This window comes from Drosophila grimshawi, unplaced genomic scaffold, assembly GCF_018153295.1.
Source record: "Drosophila grimshawi isolate 15287-2541.00 unplaced genomic scaffold, ASM1815329v1 contig_848, whole genome shotgun sequence".
NCBI classification, from domain to species: domain Eukaryota; kingdom Metazoa; phylum Arthropoda; class Insecta; order Diptera; family Drosophilidae; genus Drosophila; species Drosophila grimshawi.
In genome coordinates this window covers 14850662-14865217 of record NW_025063692.1, presented here as the reverse complement: position 1 = coordinate 14865217, position 14556 = coordinate 14850662, and the positions used below count along the sequence as shown (strand labels likewise).

The 14556-nt window shown below is 38.3% G+C and overlaps 1 protein-coding gene across 1 annotated transcript; it reads right to left on the bottom strand.

Moving 5' to 3' along the window:
- Positions 1-199: 199 nt before the first annotated feature.
- Positions 200-9459, bottom strand: LOC6564782 (sushi, von Willebrand factor type A, EGF and pentraxin domain-containing protein 1). The gene is made up of 14 exons (XM_001991846.3): positions 9162-9459; positions 4872-5137; positions 4343-4817; positions 4073-4225; positions 3850-3999; positions 3581-3757; positions 3223-3518; positions 2745-3153; positions 2478-2657; positions 2266-2392; positions 1911-2023; positions 1481-1834; positions 857-1408; positions 200-770 (listed from the first exon to the last, which is right to left on the bottom strand). The coding sequence occupies exons 1-14, from the start codon at positions 9340-9342 to the stop codon at positions 637-639; spliced, it is 3567 nt and encodes a 1188-aa protein (XP_001991882.2). The 5' UTR covers positions 9343-9459; the 3' UTR covers positions 200-636.
- Positions 9460-14556: the final 5097 nt, after the last annotated feature.

Below are 14556 nucleotides of genomic sequence, written 5' to 3'. Positions count from 1 at the left end.
CATTCATGAATAGATACACTTAGTTTATCTGAATCATAATAAATTAGTTAACCACATATTTATTTAAGTAAAACATAATTTGCATTTTTAACTTAAATATTAACGAGTACTTACACATTGCATAACAAAATTGTACATTCTGATTATACATACATATTTTATATAATACATAATAATTTAAAAAAAATATATAATATATATATATAAGGAAACATGGAACGGAAATCGTGCTCTAATTTGTTTATGATTTTTGTTTTGTTTTGTTTGTTGTTTGTTTTTGTTTTTTAAGTTGCCGCTTGACTTATTTTCCATGTTGTATATATTTATATTTATAAATTTAAAAGGAGTTGTTCAAGAAATCAGTACGTGTAAGATGCCTATTTAAGTATACATCGTATGTATGTATGTATGTACAATGAACATACAAACATTAATGTTTAACATGAACATTAGGCGATTAATTGTCGTCGGAAACTACGAATATAATTCACGTCCTCTCTAAAATTACTATATACAATTTATAAACACAAGTTAACATTAATGATACTATGATGCATTTATGAATGCACATATTCAAGTACTACATACGCATCTATGTATGTACGTATGTATGTATGCATGTATGTATGGTTATTTTCATCGCACTGAGATGCCATTGATTGTGATCACATTACTGGGCACTGGCTCCGGCTCGTAGACTTCATCATTCGTCCGCATCTCGTAGGGTGCATCGTAAAATTGTTCATTTGGTATTTGGTCGTAAATATTTTCTGCAAATTGTACATATTTATTAGTCTGTCTCCTTCCCCCTCTCTCTCTCTCTCTTTCTCTCTCTCTCTCGTGCACACACACTCACCCGAGCGATTATTCATTCGTTCACCGTCCGCAGAGTTAATGTTGTTGTTGTTATTATTGTTGTTATTGGTGCTGCTATTGTTATTAGCTCCTCGGCGCGCTGCTCCACCTTGGAATGTGTTGAATGTTGCAGACGGATTGTTGTCCATATGCATTCGATTGTTAGCCTCCAGCGTTGAATACGACATTACGGCGGCATTGCGTTCATCCTTCGTTTCGGCTGCCTGAATGTTCTCAGTGTTTTTCACCGGTCTCGCCTTGTTGCGATACAAGAATATGAGCCCAAAGATGACCAGCAGCGCGACAATAACAGTGGCGCCAATGGCAACGCCAGTACCCAATTCGGAACTCTCTTGCCCCTCAACGGTGGCCAGTTCACATTTCGGCTGCTTGCCACTCCAAGCACCTTCCTCGGTGCATTTACGCAGATACTGGCCAATCCGATTGTAATTTGGTATGCAGTGATATTCCGCCGAGCCACCGTACAGTGTGGAATCATTGACCACGATGACACGACCATTGTCAATCGCTAGTGGCCGGCCGCAGTCAACAGCTGTTTTTTTTTAAACATGATTAATATGAATTAGTAGAGTTGCAAGAGGTGAGTGTTGTGTGTACTACTTACGTCGACATGTTGGACTCTTGCCCGCCCATTTGCCATTCTTTTGGCAGACGCGTGTGTCATTGCCAACCAGAATGCGACCCTTGGCACAAGTGAATATAGCGACGGCACCAACAGCCCGAGTGCCTCCCTCGACAATCAAACTGTCTGTCAAATTGGGCAAATCGCAAACAACCTCAACGCATTTGGGTGCCTCATGACTCCAGTTGCCGTGCTCTGTGCACAGGCGGCGCGAAACGCCATTCAGCTTGAAATTGGCATTGCATTCGTAAAGAACAGCAGCTCCATAGTATGTGGCATTGGTAGCCAAGGTCGCCTTACCATCGGTGATATTTTCGGGCGCTCCACACTCCACATCTCGAAAAAAAATAGCAAATAAGCATTTGATTATATATAGTTTAATAAAGCGTATATCAATATGCGTAACACTTACAGACACACTCCGGTATGGTACCGCTCCAGTGGCCATTATCCTCGCAGGTTGCCAGGGCCTCGCCAACCATTTTGTAGCCACGCTCACAACGGTATTTCGCCAGTGCACCAATTCTGCAATGCCAAAGAATCAGTTACTATATATATATTTATATATCCAAGATGTCCTGAACCAGTAATCGGTCTACAGGACATAATTGATTAGTATGGAATTACAACAGCTTCCAACCAAAGCCACAACTCAAAATTTACATTTTTGAATGATTAATATTCGAGATAAAATTTTGGAAGAAGGCAACATTTTCTCAATTTACCAATTTAGCCTCTGGTAAATGAAGAGACCCCTTCCAACTTACTTGTATGTCTGGGCTGTATTCTGTGTGGATTCGGAGGTGCGTATTAAAGTGCGTCCGTACATTCTGTCGTTGCCAGTGACGGACAGGAAGCTGTGCGCCGCCAACTGCGGTTCGTGACAGCGAATTTCTAAAATATATAATACATAATCAGTAATAGTTAATAATAAATGTGTATAAATTGTATAATTGCTAATGTTCAATTGGTGTCGCACCTTCACATTTGGGCAAGGCATCGCTCCAGGTGCCCGATTCCAGGCACTTGCGTTTGACCACACCACTCAGCTTGTGGGATTGGGTGCAGCTGAAGACCACCTCGGAGTCGACGTATGTTGTGTTTGTCACATATTTGATGCTGCCATACGGTATTGGCAATATGGTTCCACAGTCGACATCTGTACGATAATATATGGATTTGATTAAGTGGATGCTTGCCAATATGTATATATATATATATATATAGAAATGTCATTGCTAATTACATTCACAGTAGGGCGCATCGGAGCTCCAGTCGCCAGTATCCAAGCATTCGAGCACTGTGTTGCCATGCATTATGTGACCCGGATCACAGTTGTATTGTATTTTCGAGTGCACATTATAATCATAGCCAATGACAAAGGAGCCAGCGGGCACTTGGGGCGTTTCGCATGTAACCAGCTCACAGACGGGCGCCTCTCCGGACCACTTGCCATCCTTTGTACAATAGAGCTCGGACGGCCCGTCCAACCAGTGGTCCTCATCGCATTCATATTTAACAACAGAATCGACAGTTGTCGTGCCATTCAATAGTATGGATATACCCCGATCTGGTCGAGCGGGCGCACCGCAATCGACAAATCGGCACGATGGCGTCTTGCTCGACCATTCACCGCCCAGTCCACACGATATGATCTGGAATAATGTGCAACGATTGTGATTGATGATGGATAACTGGATAACTTTATAGAGTAGTTCACTTACCGCCTCACCCACGAGCACATAGCCAGGATCACACACGTACACGGCTGTCGATCCGGCGCGCTTGTCCGTGAAACGCACATTGCCGCCGGTTATGCGCTGTGGATCTGGACACCAGTCAACCAAACATTCGGGCTGCTTGCCATTCCAGCCATCCTGCATGCACGTACGATTCTCATTGCCAATTAGTGTGTAATTCTCATGGCAGCTGTAGGTGGCCACGACGCCATAGCTGGTGCGCTCCTCGGACAGATGTATCGAACCAAATTTCAATTCCGGCAATGGTCCACAGTCCACATCTTTTGAATAAAGCAAACTTTTCAAACTCATCCCGAACAAATATGCTTCGCTAGCTACTCACATTTACAGCGTGGCGCTGATCCGCTCCAGACGCCATCCGTTCGGCACTCACGCTCCGCGTGGCCCAGCAGCGTGTGTCCCTTTGGGCAATCATATTGAATTTTCTCACCCAATGTGAACACCTTGCCCAGCACAGTTGTGTTTTGCTGCGCATCCGGTGAGCCGCAGGACAAAGGCGCTAAACAGAAAAGACAAATGAGAGAGAGAGAGAGAGAGAAAGATATACATATATATATGTAGAGTGAGTGAGAGAGAGAGGGCTATACATACAGTGCTGGCATATGAAATGTAGATAGTCCAGATTGCAGCCAACATCATTCCAGAGCCAATTGCGTCCACCATCGAAGACAACGCAATTCTGCTCGCCATTGTAATTATTCGGCTGATCTTTACCCCAGGTGGGCTTCTGCACAACTTCACCTGGAGTTAGCAATCAGTGTTAACATCAATATGTGAATGTTTTTTTCTTCGATTTTTGTGTGTTATATCATACCATTTACCCACTTCCAAGTGCGGGATGTGATGCCGGGCTCTTTTTGTGCGCCAATCCAAACTAATTGCGGCTTCAATTCCGTCTTGCGACGTTCCAATTCTGATAGAATATATTGGCTGGTGGCGCCCCGAAACTCATGCACCAAGTTGCCACCTGTCGCCAACAAAATGATAAACAAACAAACAAAAACAAACAGCAACAACAAAAGAAATGAGTAAAAGCTGTTCACATATCGATTGCACATTTATCGATAGTTGCAATCGCACTTGCCTGTCTGCTTGCAAATGGCTTGAGCTTTTTCAAAGCTTTCACCTTTCGTTGTATGGAAATCGTAGCATGTTTTGGAGAATGTCGTTACGATCGTATCCACACCGATTTTGGGACTGAGGCAGCGATCGACGGAGAACTCATCGTTGGTGAATGTCTCCACCTCGCACAGGCTGAGACTGCCCTCAACGCCAACCAGCTGAATGGCCACATATTGGCCAACGAGCGGACGCGCACAGGTGAAAGTCTTCACGATGCCCTCGTCGAGGGTGCCCGGATACCAGGCACAGAGCGGATTGCGCTGCAGATCCGCACTGCTGTTGCCCACACGTATTTCCAGATCCTGCAGCGGCTGATGTCCGCAACATCCACGTGTCGTTATGCGCACCACATGGACTGCCTGCGGTGTCAAGAGATCCACACGCCACCACGGCGATGGCTCCTTTTGTGTCTCCGAGCACTCTTGTCCATCGGGATTCTGTTTTTTTATTGGATTATACTTTTCTGTAGAGATATTTGTTATTCAGCTTACCTTATTGCCCGGCTTGCCATCATTCGCATAGCTGGCTGGACCACTGCGCGTGTAAGAGCTCTGATTGACCGGTTTGCGGTAGGCGACATTAACGCCACAAAAGGGCAGATCCCGCTCCCAGCCCGCACTCGCATCGCACTTAATCTTTGGCGAGCCAAACAGCTCATATCCAGCATCACATGTATAATGTGCCTCAGATATGCCCGTCGCCTCTGCCGAAACTGTGCGCACTTTGGCATTCAGAGGCACTGCGGGCGGACCACAAACTACAAGTAAAGAAATCAATACGAGTTCGGTGTTATTATAATTTTTATTATTATCATTATTCATATATGGCATATATGGAATCGGATCAGTTTATCGTACAGCTGCCTTTCTCTTTAAGACTAGCAAATTTCACAAACCAAACCAATCTCACTAAATTCGCGTCTTTGATAGCCAACTTGCAACTACTCACTTAAATACACTTATATATTTATATTTACATCAATGTGCTCCAATTTGCGGACAGATTTTCAAAATTTTTGCCAAAAACAATTAATGAAATTAAGATACGAGTAGACTCCGGTCTGCTAAGGTCTGTGTATATGTAATCTGCGGTTTGTCTACAATTACTGGTATTTCTTGTTATTGCTTAAGCTTGTTCTTAATTGCAGTATCACGGCCAGACTTTGCCATTTGTACATATGGAGATGTATGTATGTACAGTCATACACTACATATACATATTTGAAGTAATACATTTATCCGGCGTGTTCCGATTTGCGCAAATGGAATAGCTTACCGCAAATTGGAGCACGCCTGTATATAGCATAATAAATTCCCAACTTGATGATAGATATTTTTGTGATTTCTCTTCACATTTTGTATTAACCCATTTCTGGGCTGCTAGACAACAGTTCAAGTACCGAATTCATAATCATTTTGTTCAGTGTAAACAAGTGCCTTGCCGGGAAAGCAGCTTGATCATCTTAATATTGATGTGTCATCCGTGAAAGTGGCCCATCAACTAATATAACTGAAATGCCTGGTGTGCAAAAGAAAACCTTACTTGAACATTAGTTTTTAAAAGATTAGATTGTATTGGATAGTGTCCCAGACATTGGAGGAATTCATTGGAATTATATACATAAGTTCATAAGACAATATATGAATATGTCCGCCAATTGTTATTATTTATTAGTTCAATACACACTCCATGTCATCTAGAAACTGTAGTTAAGATCATTTTCAAAAAAAGTAAAACATGAAAAGCTGAAATCATTCAAAATGGGTAAACATCAAACAAATGCCTTGATTTATTATTGTCCAAGATCGGATAAGGAACGTAGATTTTTGGCGTACCCAAGCGCATTTTAATATCGAGCAAATTAATATCAGCAGGCCTACTTTCAAAGCTGGGATTCAAGGTGTCTTCTCGTCAAGCAGTCGCGACTAGATTATTTGTTGTTTTTTTTGTGTTGTTTGTTTGTTTTCTTACCATTATTTTCCGTGCATGTAATACTCTAATTGGGTTGGTTGCGTCCATACATACATATATATATATACATACATAATGTGTACCACTTATATACATATGTATGATGTATGTGCAAACATGCAAACGGGGGCTTAACCAACTGAATAAAAGGGTTTAGTTGAGAAAGCTTGAATGTCATGTGCCATGCTGCTTGTAAAATAACAAAGTACAATTGTACGTAAGTAAATATGCACACGTACATGTATATATGTATGCGTCTTAAGCGGTATACATACATACAAACACACATTTGGTAAACAAAGCAGTCGGGGTTCAAGTTTCTTAAATAAGAATCCTACGAAATACATGCCATTTAAAAGAAACCTGTTAAAGTGTCGCGGGAATTGAGAATGCCTTATACAACAACAACAACAACAATAACAACAAACATACTTGTTTTTAGTATATATACTAAAACTATATATATATATATATGTTGTGTGTTGTGGGTGTGGTTGTTATTTCTTCTTGATTGCCCTTTGTTTGCCAGCGGCAAAGGAACACGGCCCCTAACCCCACATTTGCATATAATGTATTTAGTTGGGTTCTAGGTATTATTGTTTTTGTTTTTGTTTTTATTTTTATTTTTCTTTTTAGTTTTTCCCACTGGCAATAATTTGTAAACGAACAATTTGACTTTAGAGTTTTGTCGAGATTTTTCCCATAATGCATAGATTACAACCAAACGGGGAATGAATGGCTAAGTAATATATGCACAAATATGTATGTCTGTAAGACCAACAAAGATTCTTATTCAGATTATAGACGAAAAAAAATTGAAGAATAAAACTCTCTCATTATTGTTTAAACCTTTTCTCATAGGCACATGGGCATACTAACCTTTATGTATGCAAATAGCATGAAAATGGGCTTAAACGCGTTTAGAATGCGAACATTTAATGACTCAATTACCTAATATGGATTTTCTCTATATTTCTTTACAAAAACAATACAATTATTATAGGTGCTTGATGAATAAAAGAGAAAGGCAACTCCGACACAATATATATATATATATATATATATATTTGTACTTTGCACTGATCTATCCATCCAGTTCCCATGAGAACAATCTTGCTATGTGTATTCATTTTAAGATATAACAAGATTGTTCTCAGGGAACAGTTTAAGATAGTTTAACTTAATCAGGCATGCTCCCATTTACGGAAAACATTTCTGTTTCTGTCTTAACAAGGCTGTGTAATCTTTCTCATGCCAAAAGAGAGATCTGTTCTTTCTATTTATTTAAATATATATTGGTATTGCTGCCTTTTTTTTTTTGCCTATAATCTGACAGAGGGCGGGGCCAAAGTGTGTGCGGAAGTTTTGCATATGTTCCTTGGTGTAGTTTTTTACTTGGCTTTTTTTTTTATAGCTGTTCCGAGACATGCGCGAATCGCGATGTTTTGTGACTGTTGCAGCTGTTGTTGATGTCAGGTTTTGTTTCCCTTCTCATTTTTTTCTCTCTTATTTTTTTTTTGCAGTTGCAAAGTGTTGCTAGCTTCGATGATGTTATTTATGCCCAAGAGCCGAATGAAAAGCAGTTATTGTTGTTATGAGACTTAAATCGCATTCATCCGGTTTTACCAGTGGTATCTATACTTTGATACATGTATATACATATATATATATATATATGTATATATGTATGTATGTTTGTTTATACTTCAATGGGTGTTTTTGGCTTGTGTGAGAACAGATACTTATATATGTATTGGGAGTGTCTGACTCTGACTCTGTATGGGGGGGGGGGGGGGGAATAACTTTGTGTAACTTCATCAGAAATGCACAGAATGCAAAAATAGGAGTCGAAGAAGAAGAAGAAGAAGAAGAAGGAGAAGAAGTAGAAGTAAATGAAAATGAAGAACTACTCGAATCAGGCCAAATTGGGTAACTAGGGCGACCGAGCGACCAGGCGACCAGGCGGCTAACCTGTGCGATAGAAAGGTGGCTTGAATCTGAATTCCGTTATGACAACATCAGCAACATCAGCCACAAATAGGCGGACACAAAACGTAAACGACATTTAAGAAACATAACACGTAGGAGTGTGTGTGCAATGTTCAAAGCTCGTAACACAGCAGTGAAATGGCCAAGAGTCAATCGAATGCGGCATTTTGAAACTGGTAAGGAAAGATTGTTGATTGTTTCGATTGTTGTTTTCGATTGACTTTAGCATTTGAGTGGGACACGCAGCTAATTGAAACAGTTCTATTTTTCTTAGCTTGTTTTTCGTTCTGCTTTTGCATGCTTGTTCGATTAACAGTATTTTGCCTGGTTTACCGTTACACTGTTCTACTGTTCTTCTGTTCTACTCTTCAAAATGAAGTCCGCCTTTCGCAATCCATCGATTCTTGATCAATTGAGATTATTTTAATTTTGAAAATCATATTACAGCTTTATTTTTGCCATCGACAAACCGTTGACCAAAAATCATGTAATATAATTAGAAAAAAAATATATATATATTTATTGAATCGATTTTACAATTTATTTTATTTTTGCAATTTTATTAAATATCCATAAGCTCATAACAGGAAAACTATTTTTCGTTTATATCCATGGAGTAAACTGAACTTTGAAGTTGGTTGCGATTTACGTGCAACAATCGAAAAATGTTTTTTTTTTTTTTTTTGTTGTTTTTCTCAGTGATGATTTATGCGTTAATTTTGCTGTCGTGTCGTGTATTGAATATATAATTGGATTTTGATCTTAATTTAAATGTGATTGATAGATGAATAGATAGATATGTTGGCAAGGAAGGAACTTACTATGACAATTTCCGGATGCGATTAGCGTCATCATCATCATCATCACCATCATCATCATTATAGGCATTGTGAACGGAATGTGCGTACGACTATGTCTCGAAAAGGCCATGGCTCTTAGCCAAACGTTTTCCAGTCGAGGTGCCACCGCGTTGAACAATAACTTGCGGCAAAAGCAAAACATTGTTTGCTTTTTGCTGTTATTAGCTGTTGATTGGGTAGGTGGAGGGGGAGGGGTGGTTGGTTGGTTATATTCACAGTTGTACTCGCATCACACCAATGATGATCAACTTATGCATACACTTGTCTATTATTATGATTATTATTATTATAATTATTATTATCTTTTAAATGCATGTATTTATGTAATTTCACATACATATATAAATATATATATACATATATATATATATATATATATATATATATGTGTGTGTGTGTGTGTGTGTGTATTCAATTTATATTCACGGGCATGTATTTAGGTGCATACATATATAGCGTGAGCCGATGTCTTACGTTCACTAGATTTTCACTTTGCATTCACATTGAATTTTCACTGTATAATCATGAATGTGTGCATGCATGTTACCAACATTTATATATACATATATAAATTTATATATCTATATATATGTACATGTGTGTGTGTGTGTGAATTACTGCATAGAGATAAAAAAAAAATGCATATAATCATACAAAATCACAATAACCGGGCAATGACTTTGAAACTCCAAACTAACTGAGACTCAAAATTCATTTTATGTAAACATACATGCATTGTTATTTGTTTGTTTGTGTGTGTTCAAGTTATGTCTCTTCAGCTGTGAACATTATCCATATGCATTAAACTAAAGTTGAATGGTTAGGCAAGTTGCAAAAATTGCAATACTGCAACCAGTTTGAAAATAGCCTTCTTAATTGTGATGAAGTTGCTTAGTGACTCGATCTGTTAATTGGTATCAGTGACACTTAAACTGTGATTTCGTTGGCAAATACGACAGGATATATGTATCTTTGGGAGATATACTCATATACAGATGTGCAGCGTCAAGTCGGAAAACAAATGTCAACACAGACAGACAAGCGTTTTGCTGAAAACATATTTCTTGTTTGTAGTCTCTAATTAGCCATCATATGAAAGTAAGTGCATTATGCACAACTAGTTAACTATTCATTGTCATTGTTTTGAAACTAATACGAATACTAAGACATGGTTTGCATGTGCGTATGATATGCATGGTGTCGACTGCTTTCAAGGCTTTGTTTTGTTGTGTGGCCTGCTTAGCTAATTTGGCCTGGGGCATTTAGCTTGTATACATGTATCTACACACATACATACATACATAGATAGTTTAAGCGATCATTGGGTGTGCTATGATACATTTCAAAAATGCAAATTATGGCTTGCAAGTTTTCTGAGGTGCTGAGCCAAGCCGAGATCCGAGCGGAGCTAAACTGAGCCAAACAGTGCTGACCTGGGCTGAGCTGAGCTGAGCTGAGCTGAGAATTGAATTTGGTGGCCGGTTTCTCCAAGCCTGCTGCTGCTGCTGCATATAAGCAACTTTCGTTACAGCCGCGTATCTTTCACTAATTATAATTATCAGTGGCTTGTGGACAGTGAGCGGTGCTGTGTTTGTTGTTGTTGCTTTGATATTCTGCAGTATCTGTGCCATCGATAGCCACTGGCGGCCAAAGCTGAGTCAGAAATCTAAGCAAAATGATTTTATTTTAGCTTTTAGCCAGTGTTTTTATTAACTTGATTTACAAAGTGCTAATTGAATCCATATGAGAAAGTACAATACGTTCAAATTGAAGTATTGGGACTAAGCAAACACACACACACACACACACACACACACGCGCACACACAAGCAATCCAAAAGTTGATCCCGATCTCAGTTATTTATGTCACACACACACAGAGTCTGCAATACATACATATGTATATATTTGTATATATATGCATGAGTGTATATATTTATTTATGATTATATATGCATAAGCCATGTACAAATATGGCCAGAACTATTGATTTCGCTTTCTGGACATTTGGACATTTTCTGTTTTTACCATTCACAATATTGGGAGTGGGTGTCGAAGTTGTTCATACACTCGTGAAACAATGCACAGTAAAAACAAAAACAACAACAACAAAAACAAAACAAAAAAAAACTATATATATACATACAATGTTCAAAACAAAAGTGACTTTTTGGAATGGATTGCAAACTTTAAAATTTATGGTTATCTATGAGCGTGAAAATACCAAAACATATATATATATATATCTACGAATGTACGTATTCAGATGCAAGAGTATGTGCACATATATATATATATATATACTACATAGATATTATTAACGGTGTTCGTTGTTGCCAAACACACAACACACAATAACGCGATCCGATCCGTACGCCTGACACGTCTGCTTGGAATGAAAGTTGACTTATAACTGGTTTTCAGCTGGCGCTTTACTACTTACAGAAGTTCGCGCAGCACTGCGCGTGTGCACCGACGACCGACGACCGACAACCGACAAGCGACAACCGACAAGCGACCAGCATAAGGTTGATTGGTTACTTGGTTCGTTGGCTGCGCTCGGCTCGGTTCGGTCGGTTGGTCGGTCGGTCGGTCGGTCTGCTGGTCGGCTGGTCGGTTGGCTGTTTGTCATTGTTGTGGCATTGTTGCCGACGTGAAATACAAGCAAGCTGCGCAATCGCACAGCTTTACACAATTTGTGAGAGGGCAGTTCGATAGCATTGTACAATGTGCATTCGAAACGAATATAACAAAATATCGTAACGAATGTAACACGTCAAACATCACAGTCACCTTACGCTTATTATTCATATGAAATTCTAGATGAGCAACACACAATTGAAAATGAGCATAATTAGCACAATTTATGCTATCAGAGTCTGAAAATATAAATATATGTAAGCTGGATGGTAGCATAGCAAGCATAGTTGTAACTTTTTGGTCCACCTGTGCGCTAAAGCGCCGGCTGCGCTACTCCATTGTGGACAACGTAAAGTGGCTGTTTTTCATACTCTCATCGAGGGTTTTATAATTTTATAATAATATTTGTACTGCTTCAAAGGAGACACTTTCAACTCCATCTGCCCAGTCGAGAAGTTTCAAGTGATTGATGCCTCTTCTTTGTTTCTGTAGCTTTAATTAATCAACTCAAGTTTTCTTTTGCCCAATTTAATTATAATCAGACTACTACATAATAAAGGTATTTATGCGAATTATGCATATAAACAGCAATTAAACCGTGCTGTTTGGCTATCTGAGCAGAGTTTATGGTAATTGCGACATGGGTATAGAGTATTTTCCGGTCGGGCTGTCGCAACTAAAGCATTCTTACTTGTTTTTTTTTTTCTTCTCTTTATTATTACTGTTTGGCTGTTTGTATTTTGCTGCTGGCTAGTTCACAGAGCCAGTCTAAATGACTAAAGAAAAATAAAACCCTACTTAAACTGGAGTACAGTAAAAGCTGTGTTCTGTTTAATTCTATTAATTGGCATGGTCAATAAAGGTAAGCCGTCAACTGTGGCAAATACATACACATGTAAGTATGTACATATATACATACATACATATATCAATACGTAAGCCGAATAAAAAAGTCTTAAGTATGACCAGTAAGATTACAATTGTATATACCAATCCTACTTTGGCGTATATTGCAAAAACTTCAGCTTACAGCTAACTCTGAAAATAGTCATACCGTAAAGTTGTAGTTTCCGTTCGAAAATAGCTTTCAAATTCGTTGCGATCTGTCCAAATAACCGCCATCGATAGGAATAGGAATACTTTTTCAGTTCGATCTTCGCATTAATCACTGGTCTTCCGGTCGGAGCAAAGAAATTTACATATACATTTTTCGTTTGGTGGCGCATTTTACGTGGGAATCGACAAAATGATGGTATTGGTCAAAATAAGAACTTTCTCTTTCAAAGAAGCCACAATACCAATACATAATTCCTTATCATCCGATGAGCATGCGCTAACATCGGTGAATGCAAATCGTATGCACATCTGAATATCTATATATATATATACATTTATATGTATATATATATATATATATATATGACATATTCATTTTGCAATAGTCGTGGTTCATGCGAAGCCTAGTCACTCGATGGAAAGTGCAATGGGCCGTTACTTGGCTTTTCCATGTTGCAACATTAATATGACGATTATATGGTATAGCATTAAAGCAAAATAATATAAAAAAAATATCAAACAGCTCATAATATGTCAGAGTCGGTCGCATCAGCTCACCATATATATGATGAATTCTTGTATGAAACATTTTTTTTATTTTTTTTACCAAGCTTTACAAACCCAACTCAGCAGATATGCTAACAATTATGTTTCTCACATTTGTGCAAAAAATCATTGGAACAGAACTACTAAATCTTATAGCTGCCATAGCAATAATCGGTCCAAAAGATGAGTTCTTATATAAACAAATATTTTGTTTACCAAGTTATCTTAACGAAAATAACCAGTTTTAAGTATTTTTATAATATTAACATTTGGACCTGAAACTATCAATATCCGACTAATATATAATATATCTTCCATAGAAGACTCGGTCGATAAATGAGTTATTTTTTTTATCAAACTCATCACTTATAAGTATTATCAAGTTAATAACACAATAAAAACTTTTAACACCGGACTGTATCACATAGCTTTCATTGGAACAATCGGTCTGTTTTTCCAATTTATATAAGGTATACAAGGATATGTAATCAGTGGCGCGCCTAAGCTGTTCTCTCTTGTTTTATCTTGGTATGAATAATGCTTTAAACACAAATCACAGTCTTAGTTTGCATTCACAGATGAGCCTCTCAATCGAAGACTCGGAAATTTCACATATCAATTTAAAATAGAAATAGAATCATAAAAATATTTTCATCTTGTGTGACTAAATGCAGTAGAAATTTATCGCGTTTTGGTTACAACAAATGGGGAAACAAATACTTTTCATAGAATAGGAAAAACAAAAGGGTTCCTATAATTTCTAGCTAATTTAATTTAGCTCTGATCAGTCTAAAAAAAACGTCTAAAAAGAACAATATTTTTGTTTATACATTTACCAGTTGCTCTAGAAAAATAAGTACAAAATGCAAATAAAAGAGTTAAAATTTCCAAGATGTTGGTAGAACATTAATCGCCCATATCTGTTTCGATCTCACGCTCTCTCTCGCTCTCTCTCGCTCTCTCTGTCGCTCTCTCTTTCTCGATTTCTTTCTGGGTTTGTTGGCCATAAAGAGAATGCTGCAGGTATGCCAATGTACATTGTATTGCCACGTCTACGTGTGCAACAAGCTGGGCAACCAACTTTGTTAGTCTCTGCTCTGCACACTAATAACTA